This window comes from Mirounga angustirostris, unplaced genomic scaffold (assembly GCF_029215605.1).
Source record: "Mirounga angustirostris isolate CCGP_5_RB_7025 unplaced genomic scaffold, mMirAng1.0.hap1 SCAF_9, whole genome shotgun sequence".
Classification (NCBI taxonomy): Eukaryota; Metazoa; Chordata; class Mammalia; order Carnivora; family Phocidae; genus Mirounga; species Mirounga angustirostris.
In genome coordinates this window covers 52,398,421-52,425,957 of record NW_026991717.1, presented here as the reverse complement: position 1 = coordinate 52,425,957, position 27,537 = coordinate 52,398,421, and the positions used below count along the sequence as shown (strand labels likewise).

Genomic DNA, 27,537 nt, shown 5'->3' with positions numbered 1-27,537 from the left:
ATGGAATAAAATTTATGTATAACTAAGAATCTTCAAAACAAAGACCAAAGAGGTGAGATTTGCCCTACCACATATTAAAGGATGTCACAAAACCATCATCATTAAAACAGTGGGATACTGGCATGGGAATGGATAAATGAACAGTGGGACAGAAGGGAGTCCACCAGCAGGGCCCCCTATTATATGGTGGCCTTAAGGATCAGAGTGGGAAACAAAAGATTATTTAATAAATGGGCGCATGGTGGGTGAGGTGGGGGAAGTAAGGCCACGGCAAACTCTATATCCAAAAATAAACTCCAGATAGATTCATGATCAAAACTTAAAGGTAGGGGCGCCTGGGTGGCTCAGTCTTTAAGCGTCTGCCTTCTGCTCAGGTCATGATCCTAGGGGCTTGGGATGGAGCCCCGAATCAGGCTCCCTGCTCAGTGGGAAGCCTGCTTCTCCCTCTCCCACTCCCCCTGCTTGTCTTCCCTCTCTTTTTTTTTTTTTTTAAGATTTTATTTATTTATTTGAGACAGAGAGAATGAGAGAGACAGAGAGCACATGAGAGGGGGGAGGGTCAGAGGGAGAAGCAGGCTCCCTGCCAAGCAGGGAGCCCGATGCGGGACTCGATCCAGGGACTCCAGGCTCATGACCTGAGCCGAATGCAGTCGCTTAACCAACTGAGCCACCCAGGCGCCCTTGTCTTCCCTCTCTTGCTATGTCTCTATCTGTCAAATAAATAAATAAAATCTTAAAAAAAAAAACAAAAACAAAACTTAAAGGTAAAACCATAATGTTCTTCTTTTTTAAGATTTTATTTATTTATTTGAGAGACAGAGAGTCCACGAGCTTGGGGGTGGGGGGTGGAGGAGCAGAAACAGAAGGAGAGGGAGAAGCAGACTCCTTGCTGAGCAGGGAGCTGATCATGGGGCTCGATCCCAGGACCCTGAGATCATGACCTGAGCCAAAGGCAGATGCTTAACCTACTGAGCCACCCAGGCACCCCTAAAACCATAATATTCTTTTTTTTAAATCATTGGGCTTTTCTTTTTTAAAAAAATATTTTATTTATTTGTCAGGGAGAGAGAGAGAGCACAAGCAGGGGGGAGCGGCAGGCAGAGGGAGAAGAGCAGGCTCCCTGCTGAGCAAGGAGCCCGATGCAGGACTCGATCCCAAGACCCTGGGATCATGACCTGAGCCCAAGGCAGACACTTAACCAACTGAGCCACCCAAACCATAAAAATTCTTAAGAGAAAAAAATGAAAGGTAACAGTTTTTAAATGTTGGGTTAGGAAAGAATGTCTTAAGATACAAGGTAGCAAAATCATAGGAAGAAAAAATGATGAATTTGAGGTCATCACAAGGAAAGATTTTGGTTCAGTGAAAGACACCATTCTTAAAGAAAGGCAACAGCCTGGGAAACACATTTGCAACTTAAACAACCAAGAAAAGATTAATATCTATAATATTAATCTAAAATACATATGGAACTACTGTAAATTGGTTTAAAAAAAGACAGTAAGTCCAACTTTTTAAATTGACCAAGGAAATTAATAGGTAACTTGCACACGGTAACACTCAAATGACTGGTTAACACATAAAGAGATGTCACCCTTCCCTTATTAGTAACCAGAAAAATACAAATGAAAACAAGGAGCTATCACTTTATACTCATCAGATTGGTGAAAAATATTTGGGTTGAACAACATCAAATGCTGCCTAGGATGTGAGAAAATAACTTTTTGCTCACACAACTGATGGGAACTATTGCAATATGCCATTCTAGACAGCAACTTGAGAATATTTACTGAAAATAGGTTTAGGCAGATAAATTATCACATAGTCACAAACAAGACAGTTAAATAAATCTTCATCACAACACAGTTATATATCAAAGGAGATATTCATCAATATCCATCAATAGGAGATGAATTAATAGTATATACATATGGTATAACACTCTACAGCTGCCAACAGGAATGGATGTGATCTACTTATATCAACTCAGAGAGATATAAAAAGCAATGCTGAATGGATGTATAGCGAAAGTCCTTATAGATATTTTAAAACTAGCAAAAAACTGCAATGTTATATATTGTTCATGGGTAAAAGTGTATGTAAATAAAAGTGTGGGTGATAAATTACAAAGTCACCATTAATTATGCAAGAGTGAATATGTATGAGGTTGAGGGAAATGAGACTGACAATAAAGAAAAAGGAGGAACCAAAAAAATCTTAAAGGGCCTGGCACAGACCAACAGTGATAGATGCCACAAAAACAGGATTATGATGAATTCAATGTTGTGTACCTCTTGTTCAAAATGATAACATAAAGAAAAAGAAAAGGCATAAAGTGGGTGGGAGAGGGGCACCTGGGTGGCTATAGTCAGTTAAGCGTCTGCCTTTGGCTCAGGTCATGATCCCAGGGTCCTGGGATGGAGCCCCGGCATTGGGCTCCCTGCTCAGTGGGGACTCTGTTTCTCCCTCTCCCTCTGCCCCTTCCCCGACCTGTGCCCTCTCTCTCAGTCTCAAATAAATAAATAAATAAATAAATAAATAAATAAATAAATAAATAAATAAATAAAATCTTTAAAAAAATAAAGTGGGTAGGAGCAGTTGCCTGGTTGCTCAGAGTTAAGAAGGGTCTAGAGGTCTAGCTGCTTTTTTCTTTAAATAAAATTTTTTTTAAGATTTATTTTATTTTTTAAAGTAATCTCTACAACCCAACATGGGGCTCAAATTTACAACCCCAAGATCAAGAGTCATATGCTCTACCCACTGAGCCATCTGATGCAATTTTTGAAACTAGCAATATCTAGGGGCACCTGGCTGGTTCAGCCGTAGAGCATGTGACTCTTGATCTCAGGGTTGTGAGTTCGAGGCCCACGTTGGGTTGTAGAGATTACTTAAAAATAAAATCTTTAAAAAAATTTAAAATTGCATCAATTTACTTCTACAGTGTATGAGTTTCAGGTTGCTTAATATCCTCATCAACACTTGATGTTGTCAGTTTAAATTTTAGCCCCTCTGTATGTTGTAATATCCCTCACAATCTCTGCCTTCTCATAGAAGTGTTTAATCCACTCACATTTAATGTAATTATTGATATGGTTGGAGTTATGACTGTCATTTTGTTCTCTATATGGCTCATATCTTTTGTTTGTTTCTCCTTACGTTTTTCATGATAGTGGGGTTTTTTTTTTTTTTTTAAAGATTTTATTTATTTATTTAACTGACAGAGAGAGAGAGACAGCTAGAGAAAGAACACAAGCAGGGAGAGTGGGAGAGAGAGAAGCAGGCTTCCCGCCAAGCTGGGAGCCCGATGCAGGGCTCGATCCCAGGACCCTGGGATCATGACCTGAGCTGAAGGCAGCCACTTAACCAACTGAGCCACACAGGTGCCCCATGATAGTGGGTTTTTTATTGTTGTTTTTGGTTTTGCTTTTTTTTGTGTGTGTGCACCATTTTAATTCCCACCTTTTTATTTCTTCAGTTAATTTTTTTTTTAAAGATTTTATTTATTTGAGAGAGAGAGTGAGAGAGAGAAAGAGCACAAGAGGGGGGAGCGGGAGAGGGAGAAGCAGACTCCCTGCTGAGCAGGTAGCCCGATGCGGGACTCGATCCCGGGACTCCAGGATCATGACCTGAGCCGAAGGCAGTCGCTTAACCAACTGAGCCACCCAGGCGCCCTTTTCAGTTAATTTTTTGGTGGTTCCTCTGGGGATGAAAATATGCATCTTAATTCATCACAGATACTTGAGATTAATACTGTATTACTTTCCTACACCTGCTGTAGCAAAGTACCACAGACTGGGTGGCTTAAAACAACAGAGAGGTATTCTCTCATGGTTCTGAGGTTACTAGCGTTACTGCTGGGTGAGGGGTTTTACTACACTCCATTCCAAATCAAGGGAGCCCCTCCAAAGGCAAAGCTGCTGGTTTTCATAGCTTCTTGACTCTGGTAGAATTACCAGGCTATTTGAGCTGGGTGAGGGGAGGATGATGGGAGCAGCCCCAAGCAAGGTTGTCAGACAAATGCTGTTCTTACTCAGAGGTCAGTGGCTTGTCATGAATAAAAACTACTAGTTTGTTGTATGATGTTGGTCAATTTATAGAGCCCTAAAATTGTTTTTGACACTTTTGTCCAGTGTTGTCCTTGCTTTTTTGAGGAGAGAATTTGTTGAGCTTCTCAGTCTGTCATACCAGAAGTCAAAAATTGACTTAAAAAAAAAAGATTTATTGCAATATAATTCTTATAGCATACACTTCACCCATTTTAAGTATACAACTCAATGATTATTAGTAGAGTCACAGATTAAACTAGCACCACAGTTAATTTTAAAACAGTTTCACCATCTCAAAAAGAAATTCCATGCCTCTCGGTTATTGCTCCATCCTGTCAATTCCCCGAACCCAACTCCTCCCAGCCCCAAGCAACCACTCATTTACTGTATGTCATCTCTCTTTTTTCATTAGTTAACCTGGCTAGAGGCTTATCAATTTTATTGCTCTTTTTAAAGAACCAGCTTTTCGTTTCATCGATTTTCTTATTGATTTTCTGTCCTCGATGTCTTTGATTTCTGATTTTTTTTTTAAGATTTTATTTATTTATTTGACAGAGAGAGATACAGTGAGAGAAGAAACACAAGCAGGGGGAGTGGGAGAGGGAGAAGCAGGCTTCCCGCTGAGCAGGAAGCCCGATGTGGGGCTCGATCCCAGGACCCTGGGATCGTGACCTGAGCCGAAGGCAGACGCTTAACGACTGAGGCACCCAGGCGCCCTGATTTCTGCTGATTTTTATTATTTCTTTTCTTCTGTTTACTTTGCATTTAATATTCTCTTCCTTTTTAAGTTTCCTAAAGTGGAAGCTTAGATGATTGATTATAGGTCTTTCTTCTCTAATGCATGCATTCAATGCTATAAATATTCCTCTAAGCACTGCTTTCACTGCAGCCCAAAATTTTTGATAAGTTATATTTTCATTTTCATTTACTTCAAATATTTTTAAAATTCTCTTGAGATTTCTTCTTTGATCCATGTGTTAGAAGTGTGTTGCTTAAGGGGTGCCTGGGTGGTTCAGTCGGTTAAGTGTCTGCCTTTAGCCCAGGTCATGATTCCAGGGTCCTGGAATGGAGCCCTGTGTCCAGCTCCCTGCTCAGTGGGGAGTCTGCTTCTCCCTCTCCCTCTGCTCCTACGCCCCTCCCTGTCCCTCTGCTCCTACCCCCCACTCATTCAAGCATGCACACTCGCTCTGTCCCTCTCTCAAATAAATGTAAAAAAAAGTCTTAAAAAGTGTGTTTTTAAGCTCCAAATTTGGGGATTTTCCAGCTATTTTTCTATCATTAATAACCTAGCTTAATTCTATTGTTATCTGAGAGCAGATACTGTCTGATTTCTGTCCTCTTAAATATTAAAGGTGTGTTTTACAGCCCAGAATGTACTCTATGTTGGTTTGTGTCCCGTGTTCCATGTGGTGTGAGTTTATTTATAAGACACTAACAAAAATCCTTTATTTGCATATCTTTATTTGAACAATTTCTATAATAGCTAGGAGAATACAGCATTAATGATGCACATTTACTAAGGACAACATTAGACAACTACAAATTTAGAGCGTAAATGTCAATCTGATATTGTTTTGGTTTTCATCTTAGCACTAGATGATAACTAGTGAAAACCCATGTTTCAAAGGCTTTTGTTGATATGAGGTGAATTATTAACTTATTTTTTAAAATTCCACGTGAGATATGCTGGGACGGTTTCAGTTTAAAACCAGAGTTAGTTGATAATGCCCTTCACTTCTTAGCATTTCTGCTTCTTTCCTAATGGATGAATATTTTACCTAAGAACTTTTCAATGATTAACTGTATCATGTTTTTCGATGTAGATCAAAACAGAACTCCTTTTCCAGATCCAATAAGGAAAAATATTTGAAAAACTGCAATGTTCAGTTTCATTGTAGTTAAACGGCATATCCATTTCACAGTAAATTAATAATTAAAATTAACAATTCAAATACAATATGTTAAATGTCATGATGAGCTCATTTCTGTGTAACATTGGTAGAGCAATTTAAATTTTCCAAGGGCGCAAAAAAAGTGAACGTTACTCCAGGAGTCCACAAAAAATACATAACCAGCAATCATAAATTACAACATACATATCCACATTTAAAGGAAAAAGTCACCATTTGTTGGAAAATCTTAAATGGCTCAAGTGATTTAGAGAGCCTGAAATGTAGGCTAAAGTTTTATAACATACGGTAACAATAAGATATTTGAAACTATTGACTGCAAAATGCATGAAAATGTACTGACCTACCAAGCATTGAATTATACATACCAGTTTCCACTTGAAAAACATGTTTCTTTCAAATCTCAAGCTGTATCACAATACTAAGGAAACGTTAGTCATTTTCAGTCATTTTAGGAAGCTAATGATACTCATGAAGTTAAGCTAATGAACATTTTCGCTAGACCAAATTAGAAAACTAAAAAATGTACAAAAATGCATTTTGGCAGCTATTTTACAAAGTACCTTTCAATTCGTGATCTATTGAGAAATCTACTGTATATAACTCCAAGTTGATTTAATTTGGGGTAATGCAATGGATTAGAACTTACAGAACTCTTCTCTGTTTTCATTCAAACTTTTATATATAGTACAGGGTTCCTAAAAAAATTTTTTAAAGCATGTCTATGGAAGGCCTTACAGTTGTACCCTTTACCTGTATTAAGAAAAGATCAGGGGGAAACATGCCATTTAAGCATTACCAAGAAGCTAACTTATCTATTTCTTCCATATGTTCATTTGCTTCCTTGTGACACAAAGCCCCCCCAAACTCAGGACCAGTCTCTCTGCCCACATTCACCGGCTCTGAGACTGGTGCTGAGTTCTGATACCTGTTTGGAAATCACAGAAAAGAAAGGAAGGCGAAGTCCCAGGAGGGACAGTCATGCAGGAAGGAGAGACAGGAATCCATGGTTGGGGGCCACGCCCAACCAAAACCCTCCCAAAACCTTGAGAAACAGGGCAAGATATCCTCTCCCGGTAAGTCAGACCCTTACCGAGGAGAAGTTCCAGAGAACTTAAGGCAGCTCTCGGAGGGAAGGGAGCAGGGGTTAAGGCGGTCCTCACAGCACAGCCTGAGAAGAAATCACGCCGCACTTACCCATGAATAGCGGCCCCAGCAATGCCCGGAGCCCCTCTAACATGCATGCCCGGAGCCCCCTCCCAGCTCCGGAGGCAACCCTGGCAGCATGCACACACTGTAACGTTCATACACACTGACTTGTCCATGGCTGGCCCGGGGACAGGCCTCAGGAGGTGCCAGGCGGCTTGGCTGCAGGCTGCTCAGCACACTGGCAGCTCTATGTGGCTCTGAGGAGTGGGCGTTGAGAGTGACCTACCCAACTCTGGGGAGGCTTGCACGCCTTCCAGCCAGGTTGAGATGGCCTGCGTCTAATCAAAGACCTAAACGCAGAGAATTTCACCCTCCAAGGGAGCTCTGACTCATCATAAAAATCAAACGTAGGTATAGCAGGGAACGGACAAGGAGAAAGCCGCCAGGCTCCGGGCACTTCATCTTGTGAGCACGAAGAACCTGGGATGTCGCACTTGCTCAGTTCCTATATGCCAGTTGCCAATTCTGGTAAGAGAGAGAGGGAAAAAAAAGAATACCTCTTGCTGACCCAGGGCACCCCACAGGTACCAGGAGAAACAGAATGTCCCCTGCAGACTTTTCAGTCTCCTGCCTCCACCTGCCCACCGCACGGCCAGGGCTGCAGGCAGGAAAGGGGCACCGCGGGAGGGCAGTGTGACCTCAGCGCATCACCGACCATCTCTTTCTCAAATTATCATCAGCGAGCTACCCTTTCGGCCTTCCGGCACTGTTGTGAGGATACAATGAGGTAACAGAGGACGATGTGTGCCTAAGAAAAGCATAGCCAGATGCAAGGTCCTGGTCTGCACTACTCTCAGCAGGAGATTGTAAGGGTCACACGCTTGTTTCTGCTTTCTGTTTCATCCCGAACAGTTGAAGTTACCCAGGGGATCCTTGAGGATGCCGCCTGGGGAACTCTACATTCTGCTGACTCTGTGTGTGTGTGTGAGAGAGAGAGAGAGAGAGCGAGAGCTGGAGGGGCACAGAGAAGGAGAAAAAGAGAGGGGGGGGGGGGAGGCCAGGTGGATATATGACTATTGTGTGAGGATTTCTCAGGATAGGATAGGTGCCCTTTGACCTAGGGTTAGCCGCCCTCACATGTTACTAAAAGATCTGATCTATATTCTATATGACACATAATTACTCACCCAGAAAAAGCCAACTCAACTCTCAATACCCACTGAAACAAAGGCAATAAAGCAAATCGTACAAACTGGCCGGAATCCCCACATATCCTTCCGGTAGGCTTTGGAATGTATCTTTTTGTACTTTTGCACTTGATGATAGAAGTGTCAGGTACATGGAGATTTTTCAAAACTTCCAAAGGAATCGCTTTCTGGATCTGACCTTCCCCCTTCTTTATAGTTACTCTCAGGGCAGGTAGACCAAAGCCTTAACCGAAGAAAAGCTACAAGGAAAACTGCTCATTTTTCAGCCTTGCATTCCCAGATGTGAGCGGAGTCTGTATGTAAGGTGAGTGGGGAGACTGTTGAGAAGGAGCTATTAAGACAGAACCCTGTTCTTTCAAGATCTTTCTTTGAATTCCCACTGTGTATCACAGGGGAGATAGGAAAAAGCAAATTAGTGACGATGTTAAGGAATGTACTGCCAAGAAGCGAGAACAACAATATCAGCCTGAAGGGAGGCCGGGGGGCAACTGAGGACTGACTCCATTTGCTGCCTTGCACACGGTCAGAGTCGGTGAGCAGGCAGGTGATGTGCTGCACGGTTGGGCTGAGGGAAGGGTAAGAGTGAAGGGTGGAACGGGCAGGTGGACGGCTGGGGAAGGTAGGTTTCAAGCCGGGTGAGAAAATGGTTGGAGAGAGGGTGAGCTGTCCTCAGAGGGGCTAAAGGAAACCCCTAGTCAGCAGATTATTGTTGCAGCCTCAAGAAAGTAGCACACAGAGTCATTTGCCAGGTATTGGGGGTCCCTGGTTGTAAGGTATTCTTGTTATGACTGAAGATCTTTAGGCTGCTAAGAGAAGTTGATTCAGATCCCCATCTGGGGTCCTGGGTAGGCCTTAGAGGAAGCTGGAGCCTGGAACAGTAGAATCTTTGTGTGACCATCACCGAACAGGAGAGATTCTGGCCCAGGTGTGGAACGGAGGCTCCAGCACTTTCCAGCACAAAGGCAGGAGACGAGAGAGAGACATTTCAGGATACGAGCTGTCTGGGGTGTGATAAAGGGCTGCAATGGCAGGAGGAGCTACAGCATGCTCTTGAAGACCTGACAAGATTCAGGGTGTGCACATGACATGTTACACAGGGACTAAGCTGGGGAAGGGCCTGAGAGGATTTCCCAGTCCGAGGTGGACAGCCTACACCATGGTGGCATTTTTTTTTAGCATCTCCCCTATGCAATGAGTCAGTTCATTGAAAACCACGTTGACAACTGGGGAAAAGTAAGAGAACCTGATTGAATCAGTAGTGTTTTTGGCTGATTTTGCAAATAAATGTATCCAACCTGAAAGCAGCAGTATATGATTCAATAAAAATTACCCAAACTAATCCACATTCAAAAAGCATGTAAATCATGTACATTTAAGAAGGATTACAGCTACACCAACTTGTAATTTTACATTTAATTAATCCCCCAGGATTAAGAGGCACCAAATACTGATCTTTCCATATCAGGGTGAACTTACTGAGTAACTGCATCTAGTTTCTCTATAATCCAAGTGCCAAGAGAAGAGAAATTTTAGATATGGAAGGGTCCAACCCTCTTATTGTATAAATGAGGAATGTGAGGCCCAAATAAGTTAACAGTGTTTATCTTTTAATAACAATCTTTATCATGATTTGAAACTGACTTCCATTAATATTGCACATGTTTTAATAAGATGTCATTTTTCATAGACCATCTATCTAACAGTTAAGTTATATAAATCTATGTTTGTGATTCAGAACCAGAGTTTCTAATGAAAGCTAAGAATTTGCTCTTGCACAACCTGAAAGACCCACTGTCTAGGATTTCCAGGAAAAAGTGAGAGTATGTTTAATTAGGATTTCAGAATGAAACTTACAGGATCTGGGTCTTATTGAAACATATCCTCTGTAAAATTTAGCCATCTTCTTGTATTTCTTACATAAGTCTTAAAGTATTCCTAATACGATGCTCCTTAAAGTATCTAGTGGTACTGAGAACATTTACAGAACTTGCAAAGCCTAAAAAAAATGGAACCATAGTATTTATTATATACCTTCTTTTGCATCATTTGTAGGATAATCAAGGTTTCAAGACCTGAATCTTCTCTAGATAGTGACTGAGATTAATTCTTAATAAATTAAGAAGAAGAAAGAAAACCGGGATTGAAAATATGCAGTGCAGGAATCTGGTCTGGGAACTGAAAATAAGTCACTTCACAGAACACTGTACCCTGATGTGATATCCACCCAGGGAAAACGAATGAGCACATCAGTGTAATACATTCTGAATAAATAATGACATCAACAACAGCCACTTTGTCTAATCCTACCCCTAAATGTCAAATATTTTGTCACATTACTACATGACTTCCCAGTGTCTGCTACTTGTGCAGGTGAATCTGTATATATTTGCACATAATCCAGTTAAAACTGATCTGATTGAATTGTAAACAGAGTCGATAAAAGAGAAGCTTATTATTGTAGTGCCTAATAAGAATATCATTTATATATTAAAGAACACAGTCTGTAGCAGCAACTTAAAATGCTCAGTAAACTACAGTACAAACGGACTTCTATGCTCTATGGCAAACCAGCATTCTCTTAATATCTCTGTATCATAGTGACACATAAGGAATTTACTTGACCAAGTACTTTACATATTGCCAGTTTATTTCTTTGATCCAGTTTGACAGCATCAACATAACTGATTCCTGAACTGTCATGGTATGTACTCAATGGTAATTTTTCTTTCAATTCTTCTGGCCCGCGTAGAGGAGGCTCTTTGTAGGTGTCTTCCTAACAACAGCTCATACCTGGAATTTTCATTTTTACCATACCATTTAGATGCAGTGCTAAGGATTTAAAATAAATGCTGGCAGCTGAAGACCTTTTTCTCCCTTTTCCTTCTGTCATTCACCTGCATGTACCTCGGGATACCTAACTGATCCAGGGTGAGTGTTGCTGGTAAGGTAACACAGCACAAAGAAGCCTATCGTTCTTTCCAAGATGATGAAAGTATTTAGGGAGATTTCCGATTAATAACCTCTCATTTGAAAGATAATTAGTACTGTCTCTTTAAAAATGTCTTTTCAGTAGCTCACTAGAAATAATGGGTTCTTATTGTCACTGTTTGCCTTGACATCACATCACCTTCAGACCCGTGATATGAATCCCAGGCCCAGGCTGGCTGGAATCTGGATGGTTTCTAGTGCAAGGGAGGATGGGTTAAAAGGAAAGGTGACAGGAAAGATGTGTTTAGCATCCATGAGCAGCTGAGGAGAGTCTTTCCTGTCTCGTAAACGCATCTGAGATTAAAAAAACAAAAAACAGAGCATCAGTTCTTTGAATCTATGAAGATTTTTTCCCCCGCCAAAAATCTACCAAAAAGTCCTCAACTAATAAAGAATGTTTATATTTGTTTTCAAATCACTTCCTTTTTCTAATAAGCTGTTATCAAAAAGTTAATGCACTGTTAAAATGAGATAATACAACAATAAAACACATTTTTTCTCAATAAACTGCAAAATTTTCATTCAAAAAACAGTGCTTGTGAATCAAAGAAAAAGAAAGCCTGGGAGATCTTACCTGTATAGTACGAATAAATGATACAGAGACTCTTTCTTCAAACTCATTAACTGGAGTATACAAATTCAACACTTTGACAATCTGTGAGAATGAAATGATCAAAGTTTTCAGCATATTATCAAACACACACTGGGTACTTATAATCTGGAAAAGTAAAAGGATCCATGCATATAGTCTGTAATTCTACTCAGGGCTGGGTTGGGATAAGGGGAGAGAGAGCTGGTCTGAAGGCATATTTACCTTTACTATGTGAATTTTTAAAATAAGAATGTATTAATGTAACATTTATACATTTTAAGAAGTAATACAAATTTGGAAAAACAATAAACTACACAAAAGAACACTACATGAAAAGGAAAAGTGTCCCACTCAATCCTCTCAGTCTACCCCAGTGGCTACTGTTAATGGTAACCCTTGTTTCCAGCCAGCTGCTTTCTATACCTATCCTATGTATAATCTAGGTGAGATGTCTATACTATAAGACACTTAAAGAACATTAAGCAAGCCCAGGAGTCAGCACAGAAATAACTGGCAAAAGAAAAACGGGCATGTTTATGCCTTGCCTCGTGCTGTTGCCACTGTCCTCAAACGCCCTTCCCCTCTTCTCACTTCCTTAAATTCAATGCCCAGCTCAATGGGACCTTCCTTGAACACAGGTATCGCCCCTCGGCACTTCCTTTAGACATCTTACTACAGAATCTGCTTGAACCTCAGATAGTAGAATCAGTTGGGTACATCTGCCTTGCCTACTAAACTGGAAAATCCCTTTTAGGGAAGGATTGTTTCTTATTTTCTGAAGTATCTCCCCCAGCAACAGGTATGGTGCCTTGAGATAGGAGCCCCCTGAGTCATTTATTGAAATGAAGGAACAAGAATGATCTGTCTTAAAAATAGAGAAGTCTAATATCATTCAATTATCAAGTAATATGGAAAATTACTTTTTGGAATACAGGCTGCACAGAATGCAGAGAATGTATACCCCATGAAAGCAAGGACGTTGTTTTGTTCTTGGTTGTAACTCGGTGCCCACAGCATTATGCAGAACACTGTAAACACTCAATAAAGATTTATTGAATGTGGACTGCTGATGACTCTGACTCCCACCAAAACGTAAAACTTTCAGGCAAAATCTCCTTTCTTTAAGATCTGTATAGATCCGTGTCTTCTCTGACACACGTGAAGTCAGCTCAAAGACAAGAGCAATGGCCGGGGGGAACTCCTTATTTCCCTAAGCGTCACCCTTGCTGAATGCTACAGGGTCTCTCAGCAGGGGGAGGCGCTTCACCTGGGCAGTAGTCAGAGCACTGCACATGGAACAGATAGCTTCTGCATCATCATCTGTCTTCTTTTTCACTTGTAAGAGCTGAGCAGCCTGAATGAGAGGTTCCAGGGTTTCCTTAGCCCCGCTAGTCATCAGATTCTTGTCACGCAGCCATTCTTCCAGTTGACTGACATTGTACCTTTGCCACAAAGAGAGAGAGGGAGAGAATGCAAATTTACTGAATGTTGTCATAGATGTCTTCATTTTTTATGTATGGCTTTGTCAGGAATCTCAGTTAAAATGACAGGCAGTATTTCTGTTCAATTTTCTTAAATTTTACCAGCTGTGCTTAAAATTTTATTATAGCCATGAGGTTTATAATCATAATTATATAAGAGTAAATGACTGGATGATATAATTAACTTCAATGGAAGGTAGAAATAGAGCCATTACAGCAAAAATTATGAAATAAAACCTGCTGAAAGACAAAACAGAACATCCAACATGGCCATGTCCTTATTAAACAGCTGACCAGAAAATGCTTCCTAGCTTGTCTTACAACATCAGAGGAGAGAATCAATAAACTTCAAGTACCCCTTCCTCCTTCAGTCAGACTCCACGGTAGTCACGAAAAACAAGATGCCCCCACACAGACCTTGTGCGGCAGCCCTGTTTAGGGAAGAGCCTGAGTGATGGAGTAGTGGCCTGAGGAAGCCCAGGGATGGAAGGAGAGAAGGTAAGTGGGGGAGGGGGAGCACTGGAAGAGACATGACCCCAAATGTGGAGAGAGATGTAGAAATTACACAGATGCTGAGGTTTCAAGAAGTGGTCAACCAGGCGACAGTGGTTCTCATGCTAAAATGCTAAATGGACACATGATGAGAACTTAACTTTGCAGGCAGGCAAGTAGGAGATAGTCTGGTATTATAACAGTGCTTCACATGTACAGAGAAATACATAAACAACCCTTAAAGAGAAATAAACTCCACTACATGAATGAAAGGATTATCTTCTTAATGTTAACTACAATGCACGTGTGTCAGAATGGAAAATTTGAAAAGAATGCCAAGGTTTCCTGAGATTAACTAAAGACTTACGTAGGAGAGATTCTTTTTTCCTCTCTTGGTGAATATTCTGTTTTAAAATAAATGATTTGCTGGGGCGCCTGGGTGGCTCAGTTGGTTAAGCACCTGCCTCTGACTCAGGTCATGATCGCAGGGTCCTGGGATCGAGCCCTGAGTTGGGCTCCCTGCTCAGTGGGGAATCTGCTTCTCCCTCTCCCCCTGCTCGTGCTCTATCTCTCGCTATTTCTCTCCTGCTCTCAAATAATAAATAAAATCTTTTTAAAAAAGAAAATAAATGATTTGCAAAAAAAAAAAGTCAATTCTATTATGATAATGGGTTATGTTGAAGAGCAGCTGGGCATAAAAACTGAGTGCACATTTTCGTAAAAGATACCGGGGCATGTTTCCGGTTAGTAAGAGGTCTATTAGACATGTTCTTGTTGCCATGGTACAAAAAGGCGTTTCGTCAAAATAAATTTCTAAGAGAAAGCAAACATTAGAAATCTTCATGATAAAGATTCGGTATTGTGTTAGGTACAATTAAAACACACGCAAAAGGTGAGGAAGCAGCTATCTCAACTTGAAGTGTTTTTTATCATCTCTCCATTCCCTCCAACAAATCAGTGTCCCGGGGAAGCTGGGTGTCCAGCTGGTGGAGGGGAGAACCTGTTGAAAGGCACAGTCCGGAGCAGTACCGCATGGAAGTGGAGAGGTCCAGCCAGGCAAGAGAAGACAGCTCCATGCGTGCTCTTCCCCGGCTGGGTGGCTGGTGGCAGCAGACATCAGCTACCCTGACCGCAAACAAGCCATCGGCCCCTGCACCGCAGCCAGCAGTCGGCCCGGGAGCGGACAACAGCACGGGTGCTCTCTGCTCACCTGATCTGCATGCCTTTACTCCAGGAGCACATGTCCTTGCGCAGGAGGAGGTTGTTCAGGGTGACGGCCCCAACGATGTAGAACATCTGCTTGACCACCTGCTTGATCAGTTCAGGGTCCATGCCGTGCTGACACAGGACCGAGTGGAAGGAGTTGAGCTGCCGAAGGATGGAGTCCAGTGTGTAGGTGCCCTCGTCTGCGATGCTGGAGGTTCGCTTTCTGAGCCCCGTGGGCTTCACGCCAGACACACCCTGAATGGTTTCGTGCTCCAGCATGCCAGAGACTGCAGGAGGAGTTCGAGTGTTAGAAGACGCCTGTTGCACGTGCATACACACCTGCTCACACATGCACACACGTACTCTCATGCATTCAACTTAGGAAAGTGATCTGAGTATCAAAAGAGAGGGGAAAAGAACTTTCCGAAAAAGGGCGTCCAGATTTTAAACTCTAATGAAGAAATAATTCTTTTTTTTTTTTTAAGATTTTATTTATTTTTTTGACAGAGAGAGACACAGCGAGAGAGGGAACACAAGCAGGGGGAGCGGGAGAGGGAGAAGCAGGCTTCCCGCTGAGCAGGGAGCCTGATGTGGGGCTCGATCCCAGGACCCTGGGATCATGACCTGAGCCGAAGGCAGACGCCTAACTGACTGAGCCACCCTGGCGCCCCAGGACTAATTCTTAAATGCAAAATTTACCATGAAATTGAGAAATCTTAATGGTGCATTTTCTAAAATACAAAGCAGCCGCCTTGTACTAGCACATGCTTGTGATATCTTGGGAGGGTTTTTGAGAAAGATGCACTAGTTAGGGAAAGGAGAAGAGATTCTCCAGGGACATCTGAGCCCCACAGGCAAACCAAGTAGCAAGAACAGCAGGAGACTGGGCAGTGGTCGTGGAGAAGCCCTGGGAGGCGGTGGGTGTGTGGGGCTGGAAAACCGGGCCCTTCCTTGCCCTGAGCTTCCCACAGTAGCAGGGAGGTCTCGGGTTAGTCTCAGCCTCCCAGAACTCAGTCTTCCCAAATTTGGGGCACTCCCCGCCCCCCCCCGCCCACTGCACCCTCACAGTGTTTGGCTTATGCCTCCTCTAGGATGGTTGTGGGATGACCAGCCCCTGGCCTGGCAGGCCCTTGAGAGTAGGGGCCACTCCTCATTCATTTTTTTTATCTCTTAGTCATTTTATAGCTTACAGTGCTTACCGAAGCTTCCACAGAACCTCACACTGACACAAAACATTGGCGGTTTTATCAAATCACTGGGAGATGGGGGCAGTGGTTTAAAGTGGGACATCTCAGGGGTAAGCTTCCTGTTCAGCCAATAAAAATAGGCAAAAGTAGAAGATATATTGGCTGAAGTTGATCTTCTCTGCATCTGTGTCACCTCTTACTAGCTGACCTACATTGCTTTGAATACACACCTGTTCGGGGACAACTGAAGAACTGACCCCTGAAGTCATCCCCTGAGAAAAATCACTGCTGTCTCCCATGGCTTCCTCAGCCTTTTATGTTTCTGGTTGGCTAACTGTGGGTTTTTGATGGAAGACAGAATACTAAGAGCAATGAAGAAGTTGTGGGAATGTGGAAAACACATGGGTGGGAAAAGAAAGGGTAGCTGGGAGTAGCCTTAAGAAGCTGCTGATAGGGACACCTGGGTGGCTCAGTCGGTCAAGCGTCCGCCTTCAGCTCAGGTCATGATCCCAGGGTCCTGGGATCGAGCCCCATGTGGGGCTCCCTGCTCCGCGGGAGCCTGCTTCTCCCTCTCCCACTCCCCCTGCTTGTGTTACCTCTCTCGCTATTTCTCTGTCAGATAAATAAATAAAATCTTTAAAAGAAAAAAAAAGAAGCTGCTAATAATTTGCCTGAAGATAACAGTTTGATAACTTAAAACAAATTTAATTCAATTCATTCAAAATCAGCAGCCTGCAGTTTATATATGCCTCCTAGTTCCTACTTCATATGTGCTACACAGCCAAAGGAATATAGGTAGTACGGCACATAAATACACGCCCAGAGTGAGTACGCGAATACAAAGAGAGGTATGAGACACACCTAGTTGAACACACACATAGAAACACACACATGCACACCCCAGTCAGTTATCCAGTGAGAAACCACTCCTTGCCTTTGACAACTCCATGGGGGCCTTGAGATGTATAACTCACCATGGAGTGTCCGAGACCTATTCTTGTTGTCATGGTACCCCCGCCCCAGCCCTTTGACTGTAACCTAATAGGCAAAGGGCAAACTCTCCCCAGCCTCCTTTGTTTTAGGTGGGCCGTGAGGAAGCCCTGCGTAGCAGTTTCCTAGACCAAAGTTTAAAGTGTTTTTGAAAACTGGACAAGGAATGAGGTATATTGCTGGGTATAAAGCAGAACCCAAACTCAAGGGAGAGGCATCACCCAGTGGGGAGATTCACTAGATACTGCAGTTTCAATCATGTGGAAGCAGTGATTGTGATGTATCCCAATTAGCCATGGCTGGGGGTCTGGGATTCCTCAGCTAATTTCAGGACTGAGCCTTACTACTTTATGTTCTTGGTATCAAGACATGCCTCCAAACAAGTGTCGCTGCTGCGCACATGAGGCAGACAGGCTTCGACGTCAGCCCTGCCCTCGCCTTACCGATCATTGGCTGCAGGATGTTCTCTAACACCCGTACGAGCTGCTGGTAGATCTGAATAGCCAAGTCACTTAGCACCTGCCGGTACTCAGCCAGGTCAAAATTGGTGAGGCAGTGTTCGTTCTGGCGAGATGTGTTGTGTTTCATAAAGCCCTAGAACCAGAAAGCAAAGTTACTGACACCCAGGAAATGAAATGTCTCTCCTAACTCCTTTGTTTGAGCAGATTCCCCTGCTGTCTTTCCTCTGAAGAGTTTCCATCTGTTCCACTCCTGAATGCCAGACAGTCATTCTCAAATGCTCTGTGTGTTTGTTTCCATCGTAACCCCCTTCCACTTCTTAATCAGCTTTTGAATAATATCTCAACTTGGCTAGCTAGCAGTTAAGCCCTTCCAATAGCCGTGCCAGTGAAACAAGATGGGGGAACTTAATTTGGAAAAAAAAAAAAAGGAACGAGCGTTTTCACTTATGACATAGCACACCTACTGCCAGACACTAAATTACCTCAAGTTCTAATCTCTTAACTTCAGTTCTATTAAATATAGTCCTATTTATAAATACTGCACCTGAAGGGCATACATAATCTTTTTAAAACAGACCAATTTCTACTGAGATCAGTGAATAAATAAAAAAATTTCCCTTTATCATATTTCATGGTAACCATACATGATTTTCAATCCAAGCTTAGAATGGAATTTTTTGGTGGTATTAGTTAAAATGGAAAATCAACTGTATAGGCAGATACTTTTGTCAGACATTGCCTACTTGATGGATTCTACCCAAAGCCAAGCACCTGCCTCCCTACAAACTACCTGACAACACGGTCTAGAAGTGGGGACTGATAGGACAGCTAATGGCCTCTCAGAGGAATTCTAGTCTGTCTGTCCCACCTTCTCAGGGACTGCACCTTACTCATTTTTATGCTTTCCAACATTTGCCAGGACAGTCCTCTGCCCTAGCCTCTGGGTGCCCAGAAAATGCTACTGCTCAGCTTCTCTGCCTGCCCTCCAGGCAAAAAATGGAAGGCATGGACAGCCGTGGGTAGGGGCACAGGCTGCAGAGGCGGGCAGCCCCAGAACCCCAGCTTTGCTCCTTCTGACTAAGAGGACCTGGGCAAATTGATGAACATCACCAAACTTGTTTTTCATCTGTAAAACTGGGTTGTAATTCCTACCTCACAGAGATGCTGTAAGAATTAAATAACAGAGTGTATAGGAAGTGCTGTCTGATACATACTGAGTAGACCTTAATAAAGAATAATTATTAACATATTACATAGTTTTGAAGTCTATCAAACACCTTATGAATTTATCACTGCAAATAAAAGCAGAATAGGTTTTTGGGCCAATCTAAAGAGATATGGTTCAGTTTGATCACCTTTTATGTATTATGGAAAGCCAGAATTGATGAATTTCTTTAAATAGTTCAATATTTCTCGTATCAGTCCCCTGAAATGCCCACTTCCACATACTGACAAGAGGTTTCATGGCTTGTAGTAATTCATTAACTAATGCCCGTTTTATTTCTGCCATGCTTTCTCATAATACAAACTCTCAGAGGGAAGAAACTACGTTGCTCTCCAATTCACTGTTTCATAAACAATGAACATCAAACAAAGCCATGAGCTTCCAACCCACCTCTGAATTCAGGTTTCTAAATTAACAAATGGGGGCGCCTGGGTGGCTCAGTCGTTAAGCGTCTGCCTTCGGCTCAGGTCATGGTCCCAGGGTCCTGGGATCCAGCCCCGCATCGGGCTCCCTGCTCGGCGGGAAGCCTGCTTCTCCCTCTCCCTCTGCCCCTAGCCCCTGCTTGTGCTCTCTCCCTCTCTCACTTGCTCTCTTTCTCTTTCTCTCAAATAAATAAAATCTTTAAATTAAACTGTTAAATGTTCCATGCTTTTAATCTTTTCCTTAAAGAGGACAGAGAAAGTACGTCCTGCTGGTTTTGTGATCAAGGTTTCCTCACCTCCTCGCCACTGTACTGCTTCAAACAGTGCAAAAATCGGCATGTGTTAGAGAGCCAGAAGGACACGGTTTCGAAATCATCACCTCTTTTCTGAAAGAGAGAAAAAGGCTAAATTCGCTTTTCCTTAGGGAAATAGCAACTTGAAAGTCACTAAAAGACACCAGAAGGCCCACTTCTTTCAGTTACATTATAATTACAAAAATAAACCACATTGCAATTGTAAAGTCTTACATCATTGCTAGAAAATTTCAACCCTGTGTTTGTTGGTTGGTTGTTACTTTGCTTGGCATCTATTTTCTTGCCGTTAGAAAAGGATGCCCAGTCATTCAGGTGATGTTAGCTTAGCAGTCCATTTTGGCAGAAAAAAATTCATCAAACCACAGCTTACCCCAACTCACTTCCCTCAGGATTACTCAGGGGATCAGAAAGGACTAAAAGCACAAAAGGGAATCACAGACAAAGAAGCACTAAAACCCAGATTAGGTGACAAATCTGGTCAATGATAAGATACAACTCCTGAGCAGAGAATCAGAAATGGGATGGAGGGAGTCCTGTGCAAAAGAGGAGAGAGGGAAGCTGAATGGCTCTACATCAGGACCGGGACTCCTGTCAAACAACCGGCTGCTAAATCTAAACAGGGACTCGAGGCAAATACACTTCAATTCAAAACTGGGACTGGAGACAAACTCACATCAATTCTGAATGGCATCAAAAAAAAAAAAAAAAAGGCATCAGTATGCCAGTACCCACTCCTTTTTAATTTTTAAACAATTTGGTATAATAATTAGTCAAATTAGATAAATGTCTTGATGCAATTAGGATGAGAGGGAGAAAACATGATTTGGTTTTGCTGTCTTTGTGGCGTTGACTTAAAAGTTAGTAAACCTTGCAGGCTAAATGTACTAGAGCATCAATACACCAAAAATGAAATGAGTTATATCAGAAGACATTCATCAATTTTTAAATGTTGAATCTTCAGAAACTCCATGCTTTAGTAACCCCTGTAAGGCTAACTCCATACAATATCTGCCCTGTAGGGACAGAGAACCCGTGTTTGTCAAAGGCTCACTACCAGGGGCTGCAGGGAGGGTGTGTTTCACGAGGACAGAGCTTCAGGTGGGGAAGATGGAAAGTTCTGGAAGTGGGCAGCAATAATGGCTGCACAGCAATGTGAACATGATGCCACAATAATGCCACAGAACTATGCCCTGATGGTTAAGTGGTAAGTTTTATGTTTCGTGTATCTTACCACAATTAAAATAGTGCATGAAAGACACCTTAGATTTGAGAGCGTCCACTGTGCATGTTTACTATCCACTCATCTCCACCCTAAATGTTCTCATCCAACTTCAGTTAGATAATCAGAAAGCAAAGTACGTGGAGCACATTCTCTTAGTACCTCACAGAAACACGTGAGTTAACGTTCACTGTTCTTCTAGAGGCAAGAGGAGGATTATGCAAGGTGAGTCAGTGATTACTGAGTTATGCAGGGCTTTCTGCTCTATTACATAATTCTGCTGCCTTCTCCGAGTCTTTCCTCTCTGCTTAGTATGTGTGTGTTGCTTCTCACATGGAACCAGGCATTTCAGGTAACAAGGAAAATTATGGGGTGAGTTGGAGAATAACAGGAAGAAAAGTTGGAAGATAAATTTTAATGTTTTATCAGACATCTTCTTTACGAACAAGCCATGTTGTACTGAACTTCTTTAATACCTTTTTAACTAGAGCATCATATTCCCTATATATATGGACCACACTAAATATTTTTAATTTACTTGTAAGATCTCAAAACAGACTATTTCTGTTTATGAAGAAACTTAATTTACTCTGCAATTTAATGCAATTATATCAAATTAATTTTGATTACTGTTCAACCTGAGCCCCACTGTACAAGAAGGCATACAGACATGTTACAAGAAAGACTGTTTCCTACAGTGAGAGTTTTCAGTGAAGACTGGAAAGTGTTCATATCTGCAACTTAGCCCCAATCTAAGGAAGGAAAAGACCTCGGTGCAGATTCTGTCATCATTTACGTTCCCTACGAGAATTTTGTTGAACATGAACTGACCTTTAATACTTTTTTGATGCTGTTAATTGTTGATGTTAGCAATGACCTTACTTTCTGATCATCATTCAGGTAGTCAGCATGTCGAACACACATGAACAGGATATATGCTGGTAACCCTGGAATCAAATTGACTGCCACACCACGTGGCTTCAGTTCTGAAAGGAAATGAGGAAAAATAATCTTAATAACATTGAAAATCTTCATGAGGAATGCTTTGTGAGATATAAAAGCACAGTTCTCGTGAAAGAATTCAATCATTCAGGGTTAAGAGGTCATATTAAAAAAGCGTATTTTAATAGCTCATCAAGTGGAGAAATTGTTAAGGGTGGGGACCTGTGAATCTTAGAACTCCCAAATTTATATCTCTTGCCCTGACTTCTCACTTGAACTCCAGTTTCATGTATCAACTGTCTTCTTGACACCTCTGCTTAAGCACGTCAAACTGAGTCCATCCCGAACGAAACCAATGATTCTCTCCTTCCAGGAGTTGTCCGCATCTCAGTAAATAGGCTGTTCCAGAATTCTGGCTTCTCAGGCTATAAGCTTTGTCAATATCTTTGACTCCTTTGTTTTCTCACACTACACATCTAATCCAATGATAAATCCTGTTGGCTCTACCTATAAAACACATTCAGAAACTTACTTACTCTACTAGCTACCCTACAGTAGGCCACCATCATCTTCTCCTGGACTGTGGTGATGGCTTCCAGACTAGTCTCCTGATTCATCCCCTGCTCCCCAATAGTACCTTTTTCACACAATGACCAGGTTATTCTATACACAAATGCCACTCTTGTTCTGAAAATCTTCAGAGTAGCTTCTCTTCTGTCATTTATAAAATCAAAAATCTTCACTATGATCTGTGTGATCTGCCCCTGTTCCCCTTTCCCAGCTCACAGTGCTCTAGTAACATTTCTCCCTCTCATCCTAATTGCAAGAAGACATTCATCTAATTTAACTCAGCATGAGTCTCCTTGCTGTTGGCTGAACATGTCAGGCAGGCTCCCACCCCAGGGCCTATGTACTTACTATTTTCTGCCTCAAATGTTCTTTCCTCAGATACCAGTATGATTTGCTTCCTTACTTCCTTTGATCTCTGTCCAAAGATCTATGAAAGAGAACTTCCCTGACAACTTTATGTAAACCACTACACTTGCCTTTACTCTTTATCCTTTGACCCCATTATATGTATATTTTTTCTCTATTCTCCCCAAGCCCCCCAATGTAAGATCTATGAGAATAGGGATCATGAATTACTTTATTCATTACCCAGTACCTAGAAAATGTTTAGCATTTGGTAGGAGCTCACTAAATGTTTATTGAATTGATGAATCTTTGCTAACTCTATTCTTAAAAACCACTGGCTTCTTAACATTTTTGCTAAATGAAGATCATGGTGAAACTTAAGTGCCTCTGCACCTATATATAGTACTTGGTTTAATGCCATGAACCCCAAGAATATTAAATCAAGTATAACTGCCAATCACATTGCTGTCAGCCCACACCTGCCAGGAGGAATGCTATGCAAAGGCTGAACAGAGAGGTTTTCCCTTTTTTATTTTTATTTTTTATTTTTTTTTATTTTTTTTAAAGATTTTATTTATTTATTTGAGAGAGAAAGACACAGCGAGAGAGGGAACACAAATGGGGAGTGGGAGAGGGAGAAGCAGACTCCCCGCCGAGCAGGGAGCCCGATGCGGGACTCGATCCAGGGACTCCAGGATCATGACCTGAGCCGAAGGCAGTCGCCCAACCAACTGAGCCACCCAGGCGCCCCAAGGTTTTCCCTTTTTTAGTTCATAATTTTCAGGCTGTGTGTATTCCCAACTCATTTCCCACTCTCCCTAAAGAGTCTTCTTGCAGAACCAAAGGGCTTATTTCCCATCTTGACCCTACACTTCTCTAAAATGCTTCTTCCATGTCCATTTCATTTGTCCAGTCCTCTCCTTCCACAGCTGGAATCCTTCCCTTAATTCTTTTGTTTTTTCCCTATTACCAAAGTGTTGTTCTTGACGTCTTTAGTTGTGAAAGGAAGCAAGGAAAAAAATGAAACTCGGGAAGTTAATTGGCCCAGAGCAGTGGTGTTCAACTGTGGATACACTTTAGAATCCTCTGAAAGATTGAAAAAAAATGTATTTGACATGGCCAGGCTCTTCCCTCTAGAGACTGTTATGTAATGAGTCTACGGTGGGGACCACACATCAGTACTTCTACAGATGTTCTAATCTGTAGCCAGAGTTAAGAAGGCCTGGTGGATCCTAGGCAAGCCTCCCTGTAGTTTGATTGATAAGGCAAGACTGGGCAGGACGCTAGTACAGCAGGATAATGCACAGTGTGCGAGGATGACGCAATTAACCAGTGTTGAATATTGTAAAAATTAGTGACTAGTCTTTCCCACCACTGACACATGTACCAGAAAGACCCTCTATCCCATGCAGAAAATACTTGCCCAGAATCAGGTTCTTAACAAGCTTTTGTTCATCCTCCTTCTTGTATTCCAGCATTCCTTGGAAATCCTTTTCTTTCCTTGGAATGTTGACTGGACGGATGGGTTCATCAATAATCTGTCCTGGGGATATGTTCTCCATCTGGCCCACTTCATAAGAAATAAAAAGAAGAAAATTATTTTCCAGGTAGAAAAGATACAAGGGTTCCACATTCTAGTAATTTTAAATGAATTTTATAACAATAGAAACTTGCCATATTTGCCACCTAATTATATCCTCTTTAAATACTCTTTTCTGGGGCACTTGGGTGGCTCTGTCGGTTAAATACTCTTTTCTGCTAAAATTAGGTGGATAGATGGCAAAATTATATGGTAATGTCACTCCAACAGCCACTAATGCTTGGCTATTATCAACATCAATGAACCTTACTTGATTCAAGAACTTTTTGGGGGGGGGGGTAATAAAGTTTACTTTGTAGTAAGATTAAATGTCCCCAAAGTAAGTGGTTTAACTTCTTGGTTAACTAATCAGTACCATCATAATGGTTAAAGATATTTAGACTTTAAGTAACAGAAGGGGAAAAAAAACAGTATTCTATAAAGAGGCAGCAAGAGTATCAAAGATTCCCCCTCACATTTAGCTCTACAAATCCAGTCATTAAAGAAAAAGAACATTTACTTTAATTAAATGTATCACTGCAATCATTTCAAACCACATCAAGATAGCTGGTAGAATAGGATTTCTTACTTTAATCACCATACATTACATCATTAGTTTTTTTAAATTTTTAATGTTATGTTAATCACCATACATTACATCATTAGTTTTTGATGTAGTTTTTCATGATTCTTTGTTTGCGTATAACACCCAGTGCTCCATTCAGTACGTGCCCTCCTTAATACCCATCACCAGGGTAACACATCCCCCCACCACCCTCCCCTCTAGAACCCTCAGTTTGTTTCTCAGAGTCCATAGTCTCTCATGGTTTGTCTCCCCCTCCGATTTCCCTCCCTTCATTTTTTCCCTTCCTACTATCTTCTTTTTTATTTTTTTAACATATAATGTATTATTTGTTTCAGAGGTAGAGGCCTGTGATTCATCAGTCTTAAACAATTCATAGCGCTCAATATAGCATATACCTCCCCCCAGTGTCTATCACCCAGCCACCCCATCCTTCCCAACCCCACCACTCCAGCAACCCTCAGTTTGTTTCCTGAGATTAAGAATTCCTCACATCAGTGAGATTATATGATACATGTCTTTCTCTGGTTGACTTATTTCGCTTAGCATAATACCCTCTAGTTCCATCCACATCGTTACAAATGGCAAGATTTCGTTTTTTTGATGGCTGCATAATATTCCATTGTATATACATAACATAATAAAATTAAATTAAAAAAAAAGAATCTCCAAAATCTGTTCACCATGATAAAAATGTTCTCATACTGATGGTAGTGATAATTTTCCACAACTTTATTAATATATTAAAAACAATTAAATAGTATATGTAGGGTGAACTATATGGAATGTGAATTATATCTCAGTAAAGCTGTCATTAAAAAATATATAAAAAAAAAATAAAGACACCCTGAAATATCAAAAAAAAAAAAAGAATAGGATTTCTTCACACTAGTCAAAATGAACTATGTCATTTTTCACAAAGGCCTCATAAGGCAAAGACCTAGGTTTCTTCTGCTACCTTTCATTCCCAAAGAAATCATAAGCAGATAAAACACTTCTATTTAATATGATTTCCTAAATATTTTTTCTTTTTCTTTGTTTTTAGTCAAGTGCTAGAAGTTTTGTGGGGTTTTTTTAAGATTTTATTTATTTATTTGACAGAGAGAGACACAGCGAGAGAGGGAACACAAGCAGGGGGAGTGGGAGAGGAAGAAGCAGGCTTCCCATCGAGCAGGGAGCCCGATGTGGGGCTTGATCCCAGGACCCTGGGATCATGACCTGAGCCAAAGGCACCCGCTTAACCAACTGAGCCACCCAGGCACCCCAGGTGCTAGGAGTCTTACCATGAAGTAACCATTAAAGTACAACCACTGGTTAATGACCCTTTCAGATGTTAAAAACTGTCACTATTGTTAGTGGGAAGTGCTAGGGAAGGGTTATGCTAAGGATTGAAAGAAGGAGGTCTCCCATTTCATTGCAAAATTGAGAAGTAAAGGGGAAATGCAAGGGGACGAAAGGAACACAGAGTTATGATGGTGTTTGTGGAAATATATGCTAATAAGCAGGATTTTTTATTCTTTCATCAGCAGGGAGGGGGCAGTTAAAAAATCTATTTGGGGATAGACTGAGTTGAATCTGTTGTCAAACAAACACAAGGCAGATCAGAAGCATGAGAACGTTTAACGTTACTGATTCTCCAAAGTATCAGTGGTACTTCTTGTCACTCTGGGCGATTTCCTGGTTTAGTTCTGGGAAGCCGGTTCCACAGGACAAGGTTATCAGGGAGAACACCAGTACCTGCCAGTGTTCCTGCTTATGTGGCCGAGAGCCAGCCTAGTGACACCCGGTCCACCTCAGGCCTGCGGCATCACACACCGGGCGTACCAGCACAGAAAATCACCACCATCCTTCAACACTATGGTATCTAAAGAGGGACCATACTGTGACTGGACAAGTCAGGGCTGTGGGCATCTAGGGCTTCGTGGGCATGGTAAAATGTACATCTCTATACAGGAGACAGGAGATTTAGGCCATCTAGTTTTACACGGATTACTTCTGGAGTTGGTTTAAACACAATAGCCCAGGGGTCTCGCAATCAGCCCACGGTGGCGTCTGCGGGTTGTGAAGTACAAAACCGCCATCTGTGGTACTAGTGGCTCTGAGCCACAGAAACAATTCCGAGGGGAACTGGGAGGAAACAGATTCAACATATCGTGTTCATCAGTAAAGGTCCATATTTGGACTCTATCCAACCGGAAGAGAATGTTTCAAGCCTACTGATTTCATCCACTGACGATGAGATCTACCATTATCTTACATCACACCGAAGAAGGAAAACACTGCCAATTAAACTGCAATGGGTTCATTGACAGTTTTTGAAAGATGCAACCTAATTTGAGATGTTAAGATGTAAAAATTTGAGTACCTCAGAATTTATGAAATATAGCAATATTTTTACTAGGAGATTTCACGTTTTAAAAGAAAGCTTCACTTTCGTTTTGCGAAACCTCTAACCAAGGTATTTTTGGTTTTGTACAAAAACGTCAGAGACAAAATTTGCCATACTTTCATTAAAATTTTCTCTCTGCATTTGAATTCCCTCAGAGATTTGAGTCTTTACAAAAATTCATAGATAAAATATGGATGTCAGCTCAACACGACCTTGATTTATGTAACAAGCCATCTACT

At 41.6% G+C, this 27,537-nt stretch overlaps 1 protein-coding gene across 5 annotated transcripts in view; it reads right to left on the bottom strand.

Moving 5' to 3' along the window:
- Window positions 1-5,490: 5,490 nt before the first annotated feature.
- The window catches only part of MYO5A (myosin VA), a 197,513-nt gene continuing 175,466 nt past the window's right edge, over window positions 5,491-27,537 (bottom strand). For all 5 annotated transcript variants that reach the window (XM_045900057.3, XM_045900058.3, XM_045900059.3 and 2 more), the window contains 8 exons: window positions 24,171-24,317; window positions 21,722-21,876; window positions 19,654-19,743; window positions 17,693-17,843; window positions 15,077-15,359; window positions 13,161-13,335; window positions 11,876-11,956; window positions 5,491-11,595 (listed from right to left, as the gene is read on the bottom strand). In XM_045900057.3, the coding sequence (XP_045756013.1) occupies window positions 11,443-11,595; window positions 11,876-11,956; window positions 13,161-13,335; window positions 15,077-15,359; window positions 17,693-17,843; window positions 19,654-19,743; window positions 21,722-21,876; window positions 24,171-24,317 (1,235 nt within the window). In that variant the 3' untranslated portion in view covers window positions 5,491-11,442. The remainder of the gene's footprint in view (window positions 11,596-11,875; window positions 11,957-13,160; window positions 13,336-15,076; window positions 15,360-17,692; window positions 17,844-19,653; window positions 19,744-21,721; window positions 21,877-24,170; window positions 24,318-27,537) is intronic.